Source organism: Caretta caretta, chromosome 19, assembly GCF_965140235.1.
Source record: "Caretta caretta isolate rCarCar2 chromosome 19, rCarCar1.hap1, whole genome shotgun sequence".
Taxonomy (NCBI): domain Eukaryota; kingdom Metazoa; phylum Chordata; order Testudines; family Cheloniidae; genus Caretta; species Caretta caretta.
The window spans coordinates 8,389,458-8,408,162 of NC_134224.1; the positions used below are offsets into that span (position 1 = coordinate 8,389,458).

At 51.1% G+C, this 18,705-nt stretch overlaps 1 protein-coding gene across 1 annotated transcript; it reads right to left on the reverse strand.

The window, feature by feature from the left end:
- Nucleotides 1–3,669: 3,669 nt before the first annotated feature.
- On the reverse strand, nucleotides 3,670–14,817 carry IFNLR1 (interferon lambda receptor 1). The gene is made up of 7 exons (XM_048825473.2): nucleotides 14,752–14,817; nucleotides 13,572–13,716; nucleotides 10,324–10,502; nucleotides 8,914–9,062; nucleotides 8,131–8,287; nucleotides 7,409–7,539; nucleotides 3,670–5,633 (listed from the first exon to the last, which is right to left on the reverse strand). The coding sequence occupies exons 1-7, from the start codon at nucleotides 14,807–14,809 to the stop codon at nucleotides 4,800–4,802; spliced, it is 1,653 nt and encodes a 550-aa protein (XP_048681430.2). The 5' UTR covers nucleotides 14,810–14,817; the 3' UTR covers nucleotides 3,670–4,799.
- Nucleotides 14,818–18,705: the final 3,888 nt, after the last annotated feature.

Consider the following 18,705-nt stretch of genomic DNA (forward strand, 5'->3'; position numbering starts at 1 on the left):
AGTGACCACTACAGCCAACCCATGAACAACCATCCTACTGTAGATGTGGCTGCTTGTTACATAACGTTCCCCCCAAAAATCATGGGTTTGGCCCCCTCAAAAAAAAATCATGAGATTTAATCTTTATTCAGGGCTCTTGTTCTTTGCCTTCTTGTCTTTGAGCCTTTTGGGCACCTTCAGGTCACAGTTTCAGGCTTTTCTCTACAACCACAAGGGACAGAGACTTCTTTTTAAAAGGCTGAGCGTCTCACCTAATCCCATGCCTCCAGGAGCTGGGGCTTTAAGAACAAACCAAGTATCACGAGACTTTCAATAGAGCCATGAGAGTTGGCACTGCTGCACACTCTGTTTGGCTTGGAAGAGTTCCCAGGCACAGCGACTGTGTGTGCGTAGCTGTGGAAAAGCCCCCACTCCCTGCAAGCTATCTGCTCCCGGACTCTAAGGTACAGTAACTTCCTAGTTAGCAGATGGATTCCTGCTTGGATATTTCTGGGGTTTGTATTATCAATTGCTCAGTATCTTACTGTTCATAACAGAGTGAAATCCTGGGGCTCAAGTATTGCCTAGGCCTATCCTGGCCTACTACATAAATCTGGGTTTCACCTGAGGCAGAGCAAAACAGCCACCCCCCGACATCTAGCTGCTACCACCACCAGAGCTTTGGCCCAAGCAAATGGCTGATCAATGAGATCACCCTCAAAGCATTCCCTGAATGTGTAACAGAGCTGCGCTATGAACTGGTGGGGGCCAACCTCTCGGCCCCATTCTGGGGTGGGAACTTGGTACTCTTTAAAGCCAATTTAAAAATCCGAAATACTTGGTTTCCCCTTTCATTTCTCCTTGGAGTTTGGTTTAGGTGCAAAGCTTTTCTCCCAAGCACAAACCATCTCAAATGAGCCTGGGGCCCAACTTACAACCACTTTAAATTAATTACAGACACTCATCAAATACAGTAGTAAAGCCCTGTGCACCATAACCTGGTTGTGATGTCCTGAAGGCCAAACATATATTAGGAAAATACCATACCTGATGTCTATGCAGTCCCTGGCCTTGATCCTCTATTATTCTCTAGTTCTCTACCTCAGATTTTTCTCTAGCACCCATCCCAGTAGGATATAAGCCCTGATGAATGCTCCGAGTGCGCCACAAATTCATAGAAAAGCTTGTGTATGTATCCCTCCCACCTCACCTGGGCGAGCTGTAGAAGTCCAACCAGTTAATTAAGCAAAACCCACCTATCAATTAACACTGCTTGTGTCTAATCACACAGCCCCGTCCATCAAGGAGCTCTGTGGATGAAGACTGTAAAACTGCCTTCATATTTTCCTCCCTTCAGAACTCATGTTACTTACAAACCCATGTTGACAGGGGCTTGCTATAACTCATGATGACCTATGTAAGGACTATGGTGTGGGTGCTTGACTTCGTCCTCAAGAGCGTTCCATCACCCAAGGTGCTTTGAGATTATTATTTGAAGGCCTTGCTTGTCTGTCTTAATCTGTAGAGGGACGGAACCTGCCTCTTGGAATTTGTTTTTCTTCAGAGAGAGGGGGACCAAGCTGTAAAGCTCAGATATGGGGTTGGAGTCCAGCCTCTCCAAGTCTGTGGGGGTCTGTGAGCTCCAGTGAGGCAGAACTGGAACGAGTGTCATTCATAACACAAATGTTATGCATCCGATGAAGTGAGCTGTAGCTCACGAAAGCTCATGCTCAAATAAATTGGTTAGTCTCTAAGGTGCCACAAGTCCTCCTTTTCTTTTTGCGAATACAGACTAACACGGCTGCTACTCTGAAACCTGTCATTTATAACACAGCTTTAACATGAAACTCATGCTTGCACCATGGGAGAAAAGGTGAGAAGTCTTGTCATCCGATTTTGCACTTAATAGATTTTAAGGTCAGAGCGATGATTGGATCATCTCATGTGACCTCTGCATTACACAGGCGAGAGCGTTCAACCCAGGGATTCCTGTGAACGAAGAGCACCCAGCTGCATTGCTCTACCTGCTAGACCACATATCTGCTTTCACTGACAGTAAGATCAGCGGTGCTGACTTTATGTGAGACTAAATCCCAAATCACTGAAGTTTTGCTAAAGCTTGCCAGAGTACTGCTGCTGGCTGGGTGTGTACAAACAGCCTGAAGAAGAGCTCCATGTAGCTCAAAAGCTTATCTCTTTCACCCACAGAAGTTGGTCCAATAAGAGATATTACCTCACCCATCTTGCCTCTCTAACATCACAGTGGCAGCCCCAGAGCCCAAACTTTCTAAACCACTGCCCTCCGTGGCAGGTTAGATACATAGCATTTGTTGCCATTTCCCTGGGTGTTTTCACATTAAAGGTTGATTTTTTCCGTTACTCCGTTACCATGAGACTTAGCATCTCTGCAAATCAGGCCGCAAACTCCCCTCAAATAAAGAAATCGGATCCCTGCCACATGCAGCAAATTCTTAGCCTACGTTCTCCTCCCAAATCTGCAGAGGGAAGCAAATCTGCTTCTGTATCTGGGTCTACGATTCTCCATACAAAGGGGGACAAAAGCAATTGTGATGTGGACATATGTCCACCGAGAACGGGACTGAGACCATCAACTCATTTCACACAGACTGACGAACAACTGTCAGATGGTAACAACTTTCAATTGCTACTCAAGTCTCGCCTGAACCAATGGTGTTGGTCCTGCTTTGAGCAGGGGGTTGGACTAGATGACCTCCTAAAATGTCTTCCAACCCTAATCTTCTATGATTCTATGATAATACACTGAAGTCCAGATCTGGTTCTGAACCCTGCAGCTTGCTGCTGTCTCTAGTCATTATCTGATCTGAAACATAGGGAGTGACCCATAATGGTGAAAGGCATTGTTGCCATTATCCATCACGTGATCTCTTCCCCTGCTTCTGGTGCTTGATCTCAATCTCCCCATCCCCTGAAAGCTGTGAACATTAAAGACCCACATTAATACTCCCCTGCCTTTTTCTCCAAGTGTAAACTCTCTAAGGTATGTCTCAGTGTGCATGGAGAGCGCTGAGCAAAGGCAGCTCACTATTTCCCCTTTAACCAGTTTGCCTTTCTTGATCTCCTTTACCGGAATAAAACATACATATCAAGTTCATTTCAGCCAGAAACACCACAAGTAAAACACCATCAGCCCCTAGAGACGGGCACAGATCCCACCTCTGTCTAGCACCCCCTTCTTGGGTAGTTAGGGGTGGTATTGAAGCTTTGACTCTTCGCTCAGAGATGGGTAAGCAGCAAGGGAACTGCAGCCTACAACAGCAAATAGTATTCTTGGAGGAGAGATGTATGATCAGTGCTTAATTTGTAATGAAAGAGGTGCTGAGGCTCAAGCAATTAAGTGCCAGGCCTCTAGCAATTTTTTTACATTCCTAACTAATGCAGCAAGTCCAGTGGTGCCAGGGCTCTGAACTGCCAGGCCGAGAAGTGCCGGGCTCAGCCCTGGCACAAACGAAGCAATGTGCACGATGAATTGCTCAGAATTTCACTCACACCGAGTGATGATGGGAAGGGATTCCATTCTGGCAAATAGCATGGGCTTTCTCCGGTGAGCAGAGGTAGCCCTGTGTTGTGGTGGGGAAATGCAAATACACACACATGCAGAACGCCCCCCAAACATTACACAGCAGCTTTGAGCCACTCTGCTCAGCAGGGTGAATTTCAGCACCGACAGGTGTGTTTTTATATAAATCAAAATAAATAACCAAAACAAACATCTCACATTGCCCACCTCGATTTTTGTTCTCTCTGTTCAAACACGAAGGGCAAGCGCTGCAGGCGGACCGGAAGCTCCCTTTACCCCACGAAAAGCAGATGTGTCCAAATGTCTATGTGGGAGGCAAATGTCCACCCAAGATAGTCCCATCCAGCAAAGGAAGCAACTGCACAATGACAGCTGGGGAAACGGAAGTGTGCTGGCCTAGGTTGAAATCCACACACAATTGGAACATACCATGTTGCCAGTATTTTGCTGGCAGTTTTATACTGCCCTTGGCTTTGTCTTCACTGACACAAAGGTGTGTGTTTTTTACAGTACAATAATTAAGGCTAAGATGTAGTCATGGGTATTTTTAAGTCAGGGGTATTTATAGTAAAAGTCATGGACAGGTCACAGGTCATGAATATTTGTTTATTGCTCATGACATGTCCATGACTTTTACTATAAATACCCCTGACTAAACCTTAGCTGCTCCTGGGGCCCCTGGGCACCATTGCTCTGGGGGAACCTTGGGGGCCAATGACTGGCCTCTGCTTGACAGCGGGGGCTGACTGCACCTGGCCAGCCATTGCTCTGAGGCCCCTGGGGCCAGCTGCTTGGATGGCCCTGGGGTCAGCCGCACTGGCCATTGCAGAAGTCCCGGAAAGTCACTGACTTCATGACTTCCATGAACTCCATGACAGAGGTCATGCAGCCTTAACAATAACTAGCCCAAGAGCCTTATCTCACTGTAAAATTCTAAGTGGAGACAAGACACTTGTAGTGTTACCATGAGGTAGCCCTGCGTGGGGTCTACCTCACTTTGCTTACCTCATGGTAAAACTACAGTGCCTTGTTTTTCCAGCGGGATAGCTAACGTGCATTAGATACCCCGTGACAAAAACCCACCTCTTTCTGTGAGTGAAGGAAGACCTAGCCCTAGGCAGGACAAACAGTAGCAGAAAGCATTTTGCATGGGTGGTAATGCATAAGCAGCATAAATCTTGTTTCTGACAAACACTTGTCATTGTTTTCCTCCTGGATGGAGCTCCCTAGATCCAGACCAACCACAGGACTGCTAACCCCGTCAGTTCCTTGGCATATAATGCACATGCTGATATCCCTGGAATTTAAACTTTGGATAGCTCTCTTGCTGCAAGCTGTCACCTTTCCCCCGTGTCTCTGTTTCAAAAATCTCGCTTACTACTGAGGCCAGGGGTGGTGGGTCTTCTTCTGAGCACACGGTGAGGCTGTCACTGTCGCTTGCAATGCCCTCATCCTCTGCGAGCTTTAAAGTCTGGAAGCAAACAAGCGGCCCATCAAGAGGGAAGCCCTCGGAGTCCTCGCTGACAAGAGGCTTCCCATTCAGCCCCTCCATCAACACAGTCACCTGAAGGAAGGTGTCTCCTTGGCAGACATGCTGCCCATTTCCACTAGTAGCTGGATATCTGGCTTCAATGAGAGAGAAGTCTCCCAAGGAGGAACTCTCAGAAAGGAAGGATTTCTCGCTGTCTTGGAACCCAGAGGTGTCCTCCTCGGCCGAGCCTCTTCTCCAGACAAGCTGAGAGAACTCTAACCCTGCTAGGTTAGACAAAGATCCTCCCTCAAGGTGGGAGCCACCCAGTTCAGAGCCCAAGTGGGACCCTTGGTGACTCGTGCTGGCTGCTTGGCTGTTGGGAGCTCTCTTCGGGAACCGAGGCATTTCAGTGTAGGGTCTGAAACTGCTGCTGTCATCCTCCTCCTCTTCCTCCCAGAGTGAGAGGAGAGAAGCCTTTAGTGATACATTGTTCCTCACTGAAGGACCACTCCTTCTCCCTCCCAAAGCTGGCTTCTCCACGCAGACGAGGGCTTCCTCAAAGAACTCCTTTTCGCTGGTCTCCTTCTCAAGGATCTTCCTAGGAGCTCTGAAATGGGAGAAATCCTAGAGGGAAGGGAAATGAGATTGGCAGGTTAAAGGGAGTTTTGATTTTGATGGATACTTTTTAAAGCAACTGTAGTGGGCATGGGAAGTGGCAGAGAGCCTGGAGAATGGCTCTTATTGTGGGCCTGTACAGCACAATGGGGCCCAGTCCCAATTGACTTCAGTTAGGGTGACCAGACGTTCCATTTTAAAGGGACAGTCCCGTATTTAAGCTCTCCTGCAGGTGTCCAGACTTTTTCTTAAAAACAGGCAAATGGTACTGTATTTTCTGTCTCCCCCACATCAGTACGGTGGGTCCTGCTGCTGGCCAGGTCCCTGCTTGCCAGCCGCCCACCCACCAGTGGTGAAGGGGGCGGGGTGTGTCCAGTGGCGGACGATGGGGTGGGTGCACAAGGCTGGTGGTGGGGCGAAGATGCAGCGTGCGGGGCTGGCCGCTCCCCCTGCTGGTTCATCAGCGCAGCCCCCGCTGTGTGCCAACTCTCGGCCAGCAGGACCCCGCCATCCCGTCCTGTTTCTGGCTGGTGCTGGCTGCGTGCTGCGGTGGCTGGTGAGTGCTGGCAGGCACCAGGTGATGGCCACTTACATGTCGCCTCTGCTGCCCACCCATCATGCTCCCCCTCTAACTGTCCTCTCCCTGCTTTGCCCCTTCGCCCCCCCTGCCCCTCTGGTCCTCCATATCCCCCCCAGCGGGTCGTGTCCTGCTCCCAGCACTGTGTGGAGAACCCTGGTCAGAGTGTTCAGCTCACCCACAGCGCTGGCCCGGGGAAGCCTCTCCGCCCCTCAGCTAAACTCTGAAGTGGCAGGATTGGGGCGGGGAGAAGCAATTTCCAGCCTGTTCACACCCGAACCTGCAGGCTCCACAGCAGCCCTCAGGGCAGAGGCTTAGCACCCTCTTCAGCACCCCACCCCCGGGTCTTGCCCCCAGGGAGCGCGGGGCTGCTCCATCCCCTAGGAATCCTCCCTTCCTGAACCACCCCTCTGGCTGGGTTCACTGAAGCCCCTGCAGTCAGGTTCCCTGGGCCCTGGTGCAAAATGCATTCTTAGGGCTTAACCCCTTCCTGCCTGCGCCATAGCCGAGGTGGCTGGCTTATGTGGGTGCCAAGAAGCAGCCTGGAGGTGATAGCTGCCTTTTGACACTGTGTGGGCAGAAAGGGACAAGCTGCGTCCAGCCACACTGGGGGTGGGGGGTGGAGAGGAGATGAACTCTGCAACAACATGGGCCAGGTCATCCCTTCCCTGGGGGGAGGGATAGCTCAGTGGTTTGAGCATTGGCCTGCTAAACCCAGGGTTGAGAGTTCAATCCTTGAGGGGGCCATTTAGGGATCTGGGGCAAAAATTGGGGATTGGTCCTGCTTTGAGCAGGGGGTTGGACTAGATGACCTCCTGAGGTCCCTTCCAACCCTGATATTCTATGATTCCCCCCTCCTCCCCTGCAGCTGGAAGCAGCTCCTGTCCCTTCCATACCTCTAGTCATTTTTGTTGCCCTTTTCTGAACCAATTCCAATATATCTTTTTTGAGATGGGGTGACCACATCTGCACGCAGTATTCAAGATATGGCCATACCAGGGATTTATATAGCGGCAAGATGATATTTTCTGTCCTATTATCTATCCCTTTCCTAAGCCTTGGGTGCTACCGCTGTTCAAATACACTGAAGTTTGTGTTATCTGATCTCAACTCTGGACTCAATCCTGAGAGGTGCGGAGGAAATCAGGAAGAGTTGCAAGAACATGGCAGCTTCCAGGATTGACCCAATAACGCAGTCGTTCCATACCAAAGCTTGAGGCCTCTTCTCTCTCTTGGCAGCTTGTTTACCCAGACATAGGACGGAGGCAGCGGCAGCGCAAAGGAAAAGCATGACGAGCAATGGGACTGCAATGGTGACGAGGAACTTCCAGTCCATGGCTGCAAGAGAGAAAGCCAAGAAATAGTTCTGTAGCTGTGGACATGTTCTACAAATACTACTAGCTTCTTACAGAGGACTTCCCATCCGTCGATCTCAAATCCCAGTGTCATTCTCCTCATCTGACAACAGCCTAGACAAGGAAGTGATTTGGCCAGCAGGTCAATGACCAAACCAGGAACAGAACTCAGGTCTGCCCACATCCAGACCAGCATCCTGTCTAGAGCTGGTCAAAACCTAATTCATTTTTTTACAGAAAACATTGCTGAAAATGGAAAAAAAACAAACAGCCTAATCTGGGTTCTCCATGGACAATTTATATTTTCAGGGGAAATTCAAATACCAAAAATTCTGGGCTGAAAAACCAAGTTATTTTGGCTAAAATATTTTGGTTTATGGCCAAAGTCTTTCAGTTTTTTGGGCATTTTGGTTTTTGACAAAAATTTCCACAGAAAGGAGTCACTTTTTTTGCAAAACCAGCCTCTTTCCTGGACCACCCAATTCTCCATTAAAAACCAGTTTGGATGGAAACATTTCCTCCCAGGCCTGCCCCTTCCCACCGATCCCCTTGCTCCCTCCCAGCAGGGCCGTACCTTTGGTCTTTAACAGCACGCACACTGGCTTGGAGAACTTGCTGTGTTTTAGTTGGATTGCTTGGAAGGAAGCCCTGGCACTCAGGCAGTAATTGCCGCTGAACACAGAAGTGTTGATTGTTACCTTGTCCTGCTTCATGTTGTCATGGTACTGCTTCTGCTGAGACACAAGGAAAACGGAGGGTTAGAGACAGTTGGGGTTCTCTGTTAAGACCTGGATCCTCTGTTTAGACTCTGGAGGGACCTTTGTGACACGTCTTTCCTCTTCAGTGTGTAGGTGTTAGTCAGGCAAGAACCACGTATGACTCCACAGACGCCTGGTCTGGCACTGGTATTTCTCATTTGACTGTTTCAGTCTTCTAGGCCTTGGCTGCACTAGGGGTGGGGGTAGGGGGTGTTAATTTTGCGCTGAGTGTTTTGCACACTAACTGGTGCGTGTGAGACGGCCTGCTCTGTATACACAACGTCAGCTGTTCTCTGATTCAATACCTATCAGCGTGTCTCACACTTTGGACTTTGTGTGGAGGACGTGGGCAGGTATCCCATAAGGCTTTGCTTCTTTGCAGGACTCTATGTATCCTGGGACTTTTGTCTCTGTACATTGTGGGATATATAGCAGAAGGAACTGGAATCAAACAACTATTCCCAGGATTCCCTGTTCCCAAAAACCCAGATCCAACCCTCTCCCCTCCCCAGAACTTTAGAGACATTTGGACCAAGATCCAAGCTTTGCATCTCCAGTATGTATCTATGCCTAATCCAATGAAACACTGGTCTTCTGACCTTGTCTTCAGTTCCGGCTTCCCAGAAATCCAGGTCATACTTCAGACCGATAAAGGCTTCGTTCACACAGGAGGCCAGGGGGAAGGTGGCACTCACGTTGATTGTAGTTTCCGTCACGCTCACTTTTAGTGTCGGGGGAGCCAGTTCCACTGCAATTGAGTGCCCAGATGTTAGAGCAGCACTCGCATAGATCCCAGTATGCAGCCCAAAGCCAGCCACCCAAACAGGCCACATATAAAGCAACCCTGGACACTAAGTTTTTGTGAAGCTCAGGCTCTTTCTTAGATGGCTACAAAGAGTTCAAAGCCAGTGCTCAGGCCCGCCGACAGCAATTCCAGGCCCCAGGGCACAACAAGCAGTGGGCCCCCATGCATGCACAAGCTGAACCTGTGCGGACGTGGTCCGCCTGACATTTGGGCAGTGCTGCGCCTGTGCTGGCTGGTGCCCAGCAAGCTGCTGGCTGCGCTCTTCCGCACAGCCTGGCTTCCAAATGCCCGCCCAGTTGGGTTGCCAACTGTCTAATCACGCAAACCCAAAAACGCTTGCCCCACCCCCTGCCCCGCCCCTTCCTCTGGGAGGGAATTGGGTGCGGGAAGGGATGCGGGTTCGGACTCTGGGAGGGAGTTTGGGTGTGGGGTGCAGGGTCTAGGCTTGGGTAGGGGGTTGGGGTTCAGGAGGGGTTCAGGGGGTCGGCGCTTACCTCGGGTGGCTCCCGAAAGCAACTGGCACACCCCTCTGACAGTGGCTCCTAGGTGGGGGGCCTAGGGAGTCTCCGCCTGCCGCTGCCCACAGGCACCACCCTCGCAGCTCCCATTGGCTGCAGTTCCCAGCCAATGGGAGCTGTGGAGTCTGCACTTGGGGCGGGGGCAATGCGTGGAGACCCCCTCCCCAAGGGCTGCCGCAGCAGCGCAGAGTGAGGGCAGGCAGGAAGCCTGCCTTAGCCCTGCTGTGCTGCTGCCGGCGGCCCCCGGGCCCTTTTAAATCACCCAGGCCCCTAGGCAGTTGCCCCCGTTACCCCCCCCCCCCCCATCAGTGGGCCTGCCAGTGCTTTAAGCATCTGACTTGGCAGTAGCCCCTTGATCTGCAGAAGCCACGATCTCAGTGAACATGTTGGATAATGAAGGACAAAGAGCTGCCGACCAGAAACTCCCCAACGGGCACTGTCCTTCCTCCAGGGGAGGTTGTTGAGACTCAGCTCTCTGCATAGGGCCTACAGCTGTAGTGTGGGTCTGTTCTATTCAGGTTCTTATGCCGTGTCCAGCACCATGGTATCTGAGCACCTTACGAAATCTTACAAGCGTGGAGGAGAGTAGAGGGAAACTCCAAACTCTTCTAGTCCTGTGGGGGCACCACACAAACATTCTCTCGGGAAAGGCTGTTCAGCCATAGCATAGACTAACAATAACATACCATCAAAATGATATTCCATGACTCCCGACTCCACCCAAGGGGACCTGCGCCCTGCCGACTGGGCTTTGACACGGGCACTGAATTTGTTGTACAGGTCTGGCACACAAGTCAGATTGCAGGTGGTTTGGGAAATATTTCTGCAGTGTTGGACCTTTTCCCAGTGCTTTAAGTGATCCCATCTGAAAGAAGAAACAAAACCAACACAGGGTTGAACATCTAGTGCTTCTTTGGGCTAGCAGGGGTGGCGTTTTGCAGAACTAGCCCCAAACATGGCTGAGGGCTTACGGCAGAGCTCTCCCCATATTTGCCTATTCCCAGGGATTGGCCCTGGCAAAGAGACAGAGCCCAAATTCTAATTATTTAAATGGCCTCACAGATTTACATTCTGCTTTGCAGCTAAACAATGAAAGGAAGGATTGCCCAGTGGTTAGGGTGCAAACCTGGAACTCAGGCAACCATGGATCAAATCCCCTTTTCTGACTCAGACTTCCTGGGTGACCTTGGGAAAATCACACATGCCGTGATACTGATGGTGGCGTGGAGTAGGGTACATGTAGCTACATACTGCAGTGAAAAATGGGGTGCATGGGAAATTCTCTGGCAGCAGGGAAGCTGCTGCAGCCTTTCCCCACTGTTTCCACCGTGCCAGAGCCTTTCCCCGCTGACAGAGGCTTTCCCTGCGGTGGGGAAAGGCTCTGGCAGAGGAGAGGTAACAGGACGCTACACTGCTAAAAATAGCAGTCCAGACATGGGAGGCCCAGCTTGGGCATGTAGGGCTGTGTAGGGTACACACACTAAGGTTCTGGCATGTCTCTACTCTACAGGGCTAAGCAGTGCTTCGCCGTCTACACTGCTGTTTACTCCTGTGCTGCGGGGCGTGCTACCTCTGTACTCCACACACCGCGGTAAGCATAGACACCGACTTAGTGTCCATGCCTCAGTTTCCTCATCTGTAAATCAGGTATAATAACACTGCCCTGCCATGCCTTGCACTGATGTCATGATGAGCAGCACATTAAACACAGTCAGGCACTCAGATATGACATATAAGTACTTAAGGTAGAAGGAATGAGACCCAGCCTCTTCCCTAAAAAGCTTTACAACCCCAGGCCAAGATTTTCAAATGTGACTCGTAATTTTAGGCACCCCTGGTGGGTTTTTGAGTGCCCTACTTGAGCTGCCTTAAAAGGTCCTGAGTTCCAGAGGGATGGTCCTCTGCAACTCCTGAGGATCAGACCCCTTGAAAGTGTCTCACACTGGGGCCCGCAAATCACTTTTGAAACTCTTAGCTTAAGTTCATTGGGCCTAGTCCCTGCCCATGGAGGCCAGTGAAAAGGCTCCCATTGACATCCCTGCAGGATGGATCAGGATCTGCAAGTCCTCCCAATGTGGGCTGCACAAGCGGGCCCTGGGGAAGAGAGGCAAACACAGGCAGGAGGAGAGGCAGCCCAGGGGAGGGAAGGCTGAGGGAGGATCAAAGGAAGGGGAGGTTTGAAGCAGTGGGTTTTAAGGAGAGAGAAGGAAGAGAGAGATTGTGCTTGGTAGACGAAAACAAGGGGCCAGATTCTCCACTCTGCTGCACCAGCTTCCTGCTGGTGAAACGCCATGTCTCCAGTTACATGGTCATCAACGGAAAGACGTCTACTGACTTGGCTCAGGCCCCAAAGAACCAGGCCCATGGGAACTGACACCACCTGGAGAGGAAGGCAAGGCTGAAAGCAAGGGGCCAGCTGAAGGGAGATCAGCAAAAGAGAGACCCTCTAGGGAGAGGTGAAAGAGGAAGGCAGAGCCTGGGGCAGATGAGATTAAGGAACTTGAAACTGCAGTGGTGAGAGGCAGGAAGCTAGACAGAGACCACAGGGGTGTGCTCAGAATGGCAGGGGAGAAAGGGAATTTTAGCAGCCAGCCTGCGTGGGGTGTACTAAGACAGTCCCCGTGACAGCACAGAGAGCAAACACGGCCTGGCTGGCCTGGGCAGCACTGGGGAGCGCTTTTAACCAGGCTCTAAGTTCCCTGCACCCCAGCTCCCCGCAGTGCTCTACATAGGGTTGCCAACTTTTAGTCGCACAAAACCGAACACCCTGGCCCCACCCCCTGCCCCACCCCTTCCCCAAGGCCCCACCCCACCCCTTCTCTGATGCCCCAACCCTGCTCACTCCTTCCACCCTCCCTCTGTTGCTTGCTCTCCCCCGCCCTCACTCACTTGCTCATTTTCAGCTCATTTTCACCCCCTTCCACAGGGATTGGGGTCTGGGAGGGGGTGAGGGCTCTTGCTGGGGGGTGTGGGAAGGGGCTCTGGACTGGGGCTGAGGGGTTTGGAGTGTGGGAGGGTGCTCTGAGCTGAGGCTGGCAGTTGGGGTGCGGGAGGGGATATGGGCTCTGAGCTGGGGGTGCAGGTTCTGGGGTGGGGCCAGAAATCAGGGGTTCAGAGTGTGGGAGGGGGGTCAGGGCTGGGGGGAGGTGAGGGCTCTGGCTGGAGGTGTGGGCTGTAGGCTGGGGCCAGGGATGAGGGGTTTGGGGTGCAGGAGGGGGTTCTGGACTGGGGCCGAGGGGTTCGGAGTGCAGGGGGTGGTTCCAAGCTGGGGCAGGGGGTTGGGGTGCAGGAGGGAGTGGGGGGTGCAGGCTCCAGGAGGACGTTTGGGTGCGGGAGGGGGCTCAGGGCTGGGGCAGACGGTTGGGGTGTGGGAGAGGGTTTGGGCTCCAGGCAGCGCTTAACTCAGGTGGCTTCCAGGAAGCTGGCAGCATGTCTCTTGGCTCCTAGGTGGAGGCACGGCCAGGTGGCTCTGTGCGCTGCCTTGCCTGCAGGCATCACCCCCGCAGCTCCCATTGGCTGCAGTTCCCGGCCAGTGGGATCTGCAGAGCCGGCACTCGCGGCAGGGGCAACACACAGAGCCTCCCTGGCAGCGCCTCCACCTAGGGGCTGCCGAGAGATGTCCCTGCTTCTGGAGAGCTGCGTGGAGCCAGGTAGGGAGCCTACCAGCCCCGTGCCAATGAGACTTTTAATGGCCTGGTTCAGCAGTGCTGACCGGAGCCGCCAGGTTCCCTTTTCGACTGGTGTTCCAGTTGAAAACCAGACCTCTGGCAATCCTAGCCCTACAAGGGACAGCCCTGTACCTGATCAGTTTGTTTGCGGGCCTGGTCCATGCAGCATAAAAAGCTATGAACAGACCCCACTAATAGAACCACCACACCCAGTTCTCCCCACACCCCAACTGCCCTGGGGAACAAGCCCCTTGTGGGACACCCACCTTTGGTATCTCACGGTATACAGCACATCTGGCGGGGACCCCTCCCCGGGGAGCCATGTCAAAACCATGCCGAAATCCTTCGACAGCAGTGTCACGTTGCGAGGGCGGGACAGTGGCACGGTGGGCTGCCCCAGAGCTACAGAGCCTGGAAAGGAAGGAAATAGGAAGGAAAAGCTATTCAAATGCTCCAGCCTTGATTCTGGGGCTGGGACAGGTTTGGGCGCTCATGGGAGAGCAGCATGTGTGAGGACCTACTGCTCTCTGATGCCTTTCTGCAGCACTCCCAATGGGCGTGATTCACCCCGGCCCCAGGGGGCGGGGGGGGGCGGGGTTGGAGCATGTTTTGGTTTTGCCCATTTTCCTGCCCCTCAGGCTTTGTCCTTCAAGCACAAGAACAAGCTCGGTGCACCTGAGTCCAGCCTCAACGAGGTCGTAGGCTGCCCACACTTTTCTCTACCCCTGAAAGCAGCTTGGGGTTCAGATCCGGCTCCGGGGAAAGGACTGGATCAGTTCTTAGTTTACATGCTCTGGTTTGAAGGTGCTACCTTCAGTTCCTACAGCAATTCCTCAGACAACTGTTTCAACTCCAATTTTTAAAAACAGATCACTCCCAAAATTCCAGATTTCTGAGTCCGAAGCAGGCCACGGCCCTGCCAGCCCTACACGCCAGGCACCTGGGGTTTTCAGGACAGAACCAATTTCTAGCCATCCCTGCTCCTTCAGCAAGATGCTTTTTAGGGTAGGTCCACGTCTGAGTTGGGGGTGTGATGCCCAGCTCCTGTAAATGGACCTGCACTAGCTCTGCGTGAGCAAGCGCCTAAAAATAGCAGCATGTCCACAGCAGCACTGGCAACTGCTGGGACTAGCCACCCAGAGAACAATCCTGCCCAACCCCCTGGGCCTGGGCCCCCACAGACACACTGCTAGTTTTAGGCACTAGCGTGAGTATATCTCCATGAACAGGGAATCGCACCTCCCATTTCAAATGTAGGCACACCTGAGAGGAAAACCTTTCATTTGACATTTATCCACCCCAGAGCCTTTCACTCCTGTTTACATGGCCGAGGCCCCATCCACAGCGACTTTGAGTGCTTTGGCAAAGACAAAGCAAAAAGGATACGCTATGCTTGGACTATGCCTTTAACATGAGCAAAGCAGCACAAAGATGTCCATACCATACCTAGAATCTGCTGTAAGGAAGACAGAGCTAACAGGACTCCGATTCTCTGGGTAGACATGCTGAAGTCTCAACTTCCTGCTTGTAATGAGTTTTTTTTGTTATGACCACTTTCATTATCCAGTTTCCTGTAATAAGTAGTGTTGCCCGTCAGCCACCCACAGGAGAACACATGAACCACTCCCTGAGAGAGAGGTAGCCTCACACATCAGCTGCAATCCAAAGGCTGAGCTGTACTTTGAACATACGACACCTGTATGTAAGGGTACGAAGCTCCCAGTTTAACGATTGCTGTAATAAAAGAAAACAACTCTCAACCTTCAATGATAAATACGCTCTAGCCTTCCCTTCCAAAGTGCTTTACAAATACTTCTGCTTCCAAATAGCCTTCTGGTGTGGGGAAGTATTCTTCGATCCATACATAGATTTTAGGGGCAGAAGAGATCATTATGATTACCCAGCCTGTGTGTCTAGTAGCAGGCTAAAGAATTTCATCCAGTCATTCCTGTGTTGAGACTATATCTTGGGGCTGAGCATATTTTTAGAAGATATTATTATGCCCATTTTACAGATGGGGAAACTGAGTCATGGAGATGTGGAAAGTGACCTGCCAACGTCACATTGTTATCAGTGGCAGAGCTGGGACTAGACTCCAGGTCTACACCCAGTCACACCCCTGGGCGCTTTCTCACAGAGACCATAGATTTCTCCTTTGTGTATTGAGAACTGTTATTGCTCCAGGCTGACCCAGTGCATCCCCTTGCCGGTGGGTGTGGTGTTGCAGGTGAGCCCTGACTTGATTTTTCCCTTACCAGCATTTCAACAAGTCCAGACAGACTGATAGATGATTGTGGAGAGTTTCATCAACTAACAAAAAAGGCAATGCAGAACATAAACAAAACTTTCACCCCAGCATCTCCGCTAGTGCAGATGCTCTAAACTGACGAGAGAAATGTTGAAATCTCGAAATCCCCTGCAAAAGGGAATGAGCTTTCTCCACCAAGCTCTGCCCAGAGGCTGGGTCGCTCACTGCCTGCCCGCATTGTGCCATGGAACCTTCACTTGCAGGAGAACCAACAAATGGGAGCAGGGTATGGGTGGCCATTGTTTTGTTCCTGTCATTGCCCTGGGGGCATCCCCTCATCCCCCTTCCCCGAGCACATTCCCGGCCACTCTCAGGAGATGCTCAAGTCCTGGGCACCAACAACTCTTTAGGATGCCTCAGATCTCAGTGAGGGATCTACTGTGCCTGTTAATGAGGATGGAGAGTGGGTGCTGGTTCTGCAAGGCTCCCCTGTGGTGGTGAACAGGACAGCCGGGGAGAGACAGGCACACAGGAGGTGTGAGCAGTGCACAGAGAGACAGCGAATGCACATGTGTGTGTTAGGGCTGCCTGCACACATGTGCCTGGAAAGAAAGGCTGACACATAGGGTTGTTAGTAGCTAGGTGATCTTTATCCCTAGTCCCCAGTCACCTGACTTGGTTCAGGGTTATAACCGGTTAATACCCCCATCCATGGCAGAGGTCAGACAGTGTCCACTGATTACAGTGCTCAAAGAGGGTGACTCACCATGGTGAAGGTAGAGGAAGTTTCCAGACCTGGAATGGGGTTGCACAGGAAGGCGAGTAGCAATTTCTGACTCTTTCCCCCACTCTGCAGCGGAGTGGGAAACAGCATCTATAGCAAATACCTCACTTCAGGTCTTCCTAAGAGCCCTGGAGGAAGGTCAATATAAAAGAGAACATGCAATTTTTAGCAAGAGTTAGGAGACTCCGACCTCCACGCCTGTGTGTCCCTGTAGAACATCAGGGGTTAAATCCTGGCCTCTTGGAAGTTAATGGCAAAACTCTCTTTGACTTCAACAGGGTCAAGGTTTCAGCCCTAGGGTGACCAGACAGCAAGTGTGAAAAATCGGGATGGGGGTGGGGGGTTAATAGGAGCCTATATAAGAAAAAGACCCAAAAATCGGGACTGTCCCTATAAAATTGGGATATCTGGTCACCCTATTCAGCCCCCCAAAACTAACTAAATCACAGAAAAGAAACAGGTTTCAGAGTAACAGCCGTGTTAGTCTGTATTCGCAAAAAGAAAAGGAGTACTTGTGGCACCTTAGAGACTAACCAATTTATTTGAGCACGAAAGCTCATGCTCAGATAAATTGGTTAGTCTCTAAGGTGCCACAAGTACTCCTTTTCTTTTTGAGAAAAGAAACAAGCTAACATGGCAGGTCAGTACCACCAGGTGGTGCTGCCTAGCAAGCAAAAACCCATGGTTTCAGAGTAACAGCCGTGTTAGTCTGTATTCGCAAAAAGAAAAGGAGTACTTGTGGCACCTTAGAGACTAACCAATTTATTTGAGCATAAGCTCACGAAAGCTTATGCTCAAATAAATTGGTTAGTCTCTAAGGTGCCACAAGTACTCCTTTTCTTTTTTCAAAAACCCGTGGGATACTTAGCACATGGAATATAGGAGGATACAGGCATTAATCTGGGATGGAATTGAGACTCACTTAGGAACTTGAAATGTACTTTATTAAAACTCCCTCCACCTCCAGTGCCCTTTTCTGTATTGGCTTGCACCCAGATTTTCAAAGGTGTTCACTAACTTTGGGCATCCAACATGAGACCCTTACAGCCGAACTCTACTCTCACACCAGCATACCCAGACTTCAGTGGGGCTGTGTGGGCTCCAGATCAGGGCATTGCGTGAGCCACAATCTTAAACAGTGTGTAAAATCCAGGTTGTCCTGCAGTATCGTACAGCATGTAGGGCACTGGCCTGGAAGTCGGGAGAGCTAGGTGCTTTTCCCAGCTCTGTCCTTGATCTATCTGTGTCTCTTTCCCCTGTGTTCTGTCTGTCTAGATTGTAAGCTCTTTGGGGCAGGGATTGACTCTCCCTCTGTTTATAGCACCTACCACAATGGGGCACTGGTCTCAGCTGGTGCGTTTAGGCACTACCATAATCACAATAATAGTGAAACTTAGAGAGTCCCAGCTATCTTCTGACTTTGCAACCAGTGATTCAGCCCTTACTGAGTCAGGGCTTGACTACCCCTTTCCCCATGAGCAGCCCTCCTGAAAGCCATGGGATTAGCCCTGTCAGGAAGGTGCAATGCAGTGAAAGTAAGTGGGGGGCAGCATCAGGCCTTCAGTTACTACTCAGGCAAACTCGCGTTGGTTCCAGTGGGCCCCCTGCTTGAGTGATACTAAGTGACAACCGGGGGCTTTGGCCCAGTCGGTGCAGAAGTCATCTTCACAGCCAAGCCTGGAGTGATCCCAATCCCCTGCCAGCTGGAGGCCCTTGCTGACAGACAGAGGGGATTTCTGGTATGAGCGTCGCCATGGGGACCAGAGCCATTTTCATGCTCCCAGGTCATGGAATAAAGAAAAAGCGCAGGTGATCTCTGAGCCGGGATTTGGGTGCAGGGAAAAGCGAGGAAGAATAAGAACTCTCCAACCTACAAACACATACAAAGGAGGCACTTCCCTGTGGGATTAGGGATGAGCTGATGGGTCTGAGTCTGACATTCCAGCTTGGACGCTTTGCTTCTCAAAGCTACCTTAACTGCTAATTACCTGGAAACAAATGCCAGGTCAAGCATCCAGCACTAGAGGTAGCTAAGCTGAAAGGAAGCTGAGATGAGCTGGCTGGGGCAGTCAGAGCCTGCCACTATGACCACACCTGCCTCTATCTGTAGGGGATCAAGAGCAACTGAGAGCACCTGTGAATGATGGATGGTAGCACCCCCTATGCACTGGGGCACGGTGGGGACAGCACCGGTTTAATGAACTCTTCCTGTTTGGACAACAGAAAATTGTGATTTTCACAAGCAAGACTAATAAATAATACTAATAAAGGCTGATGGTGGTCTCTGCTAGAATCATTCCAGCTGCTAATGTCTTTTTATTTTTATTGCTCATTTAGAGATAGCTGACATTTTTCATTAGGAACACAT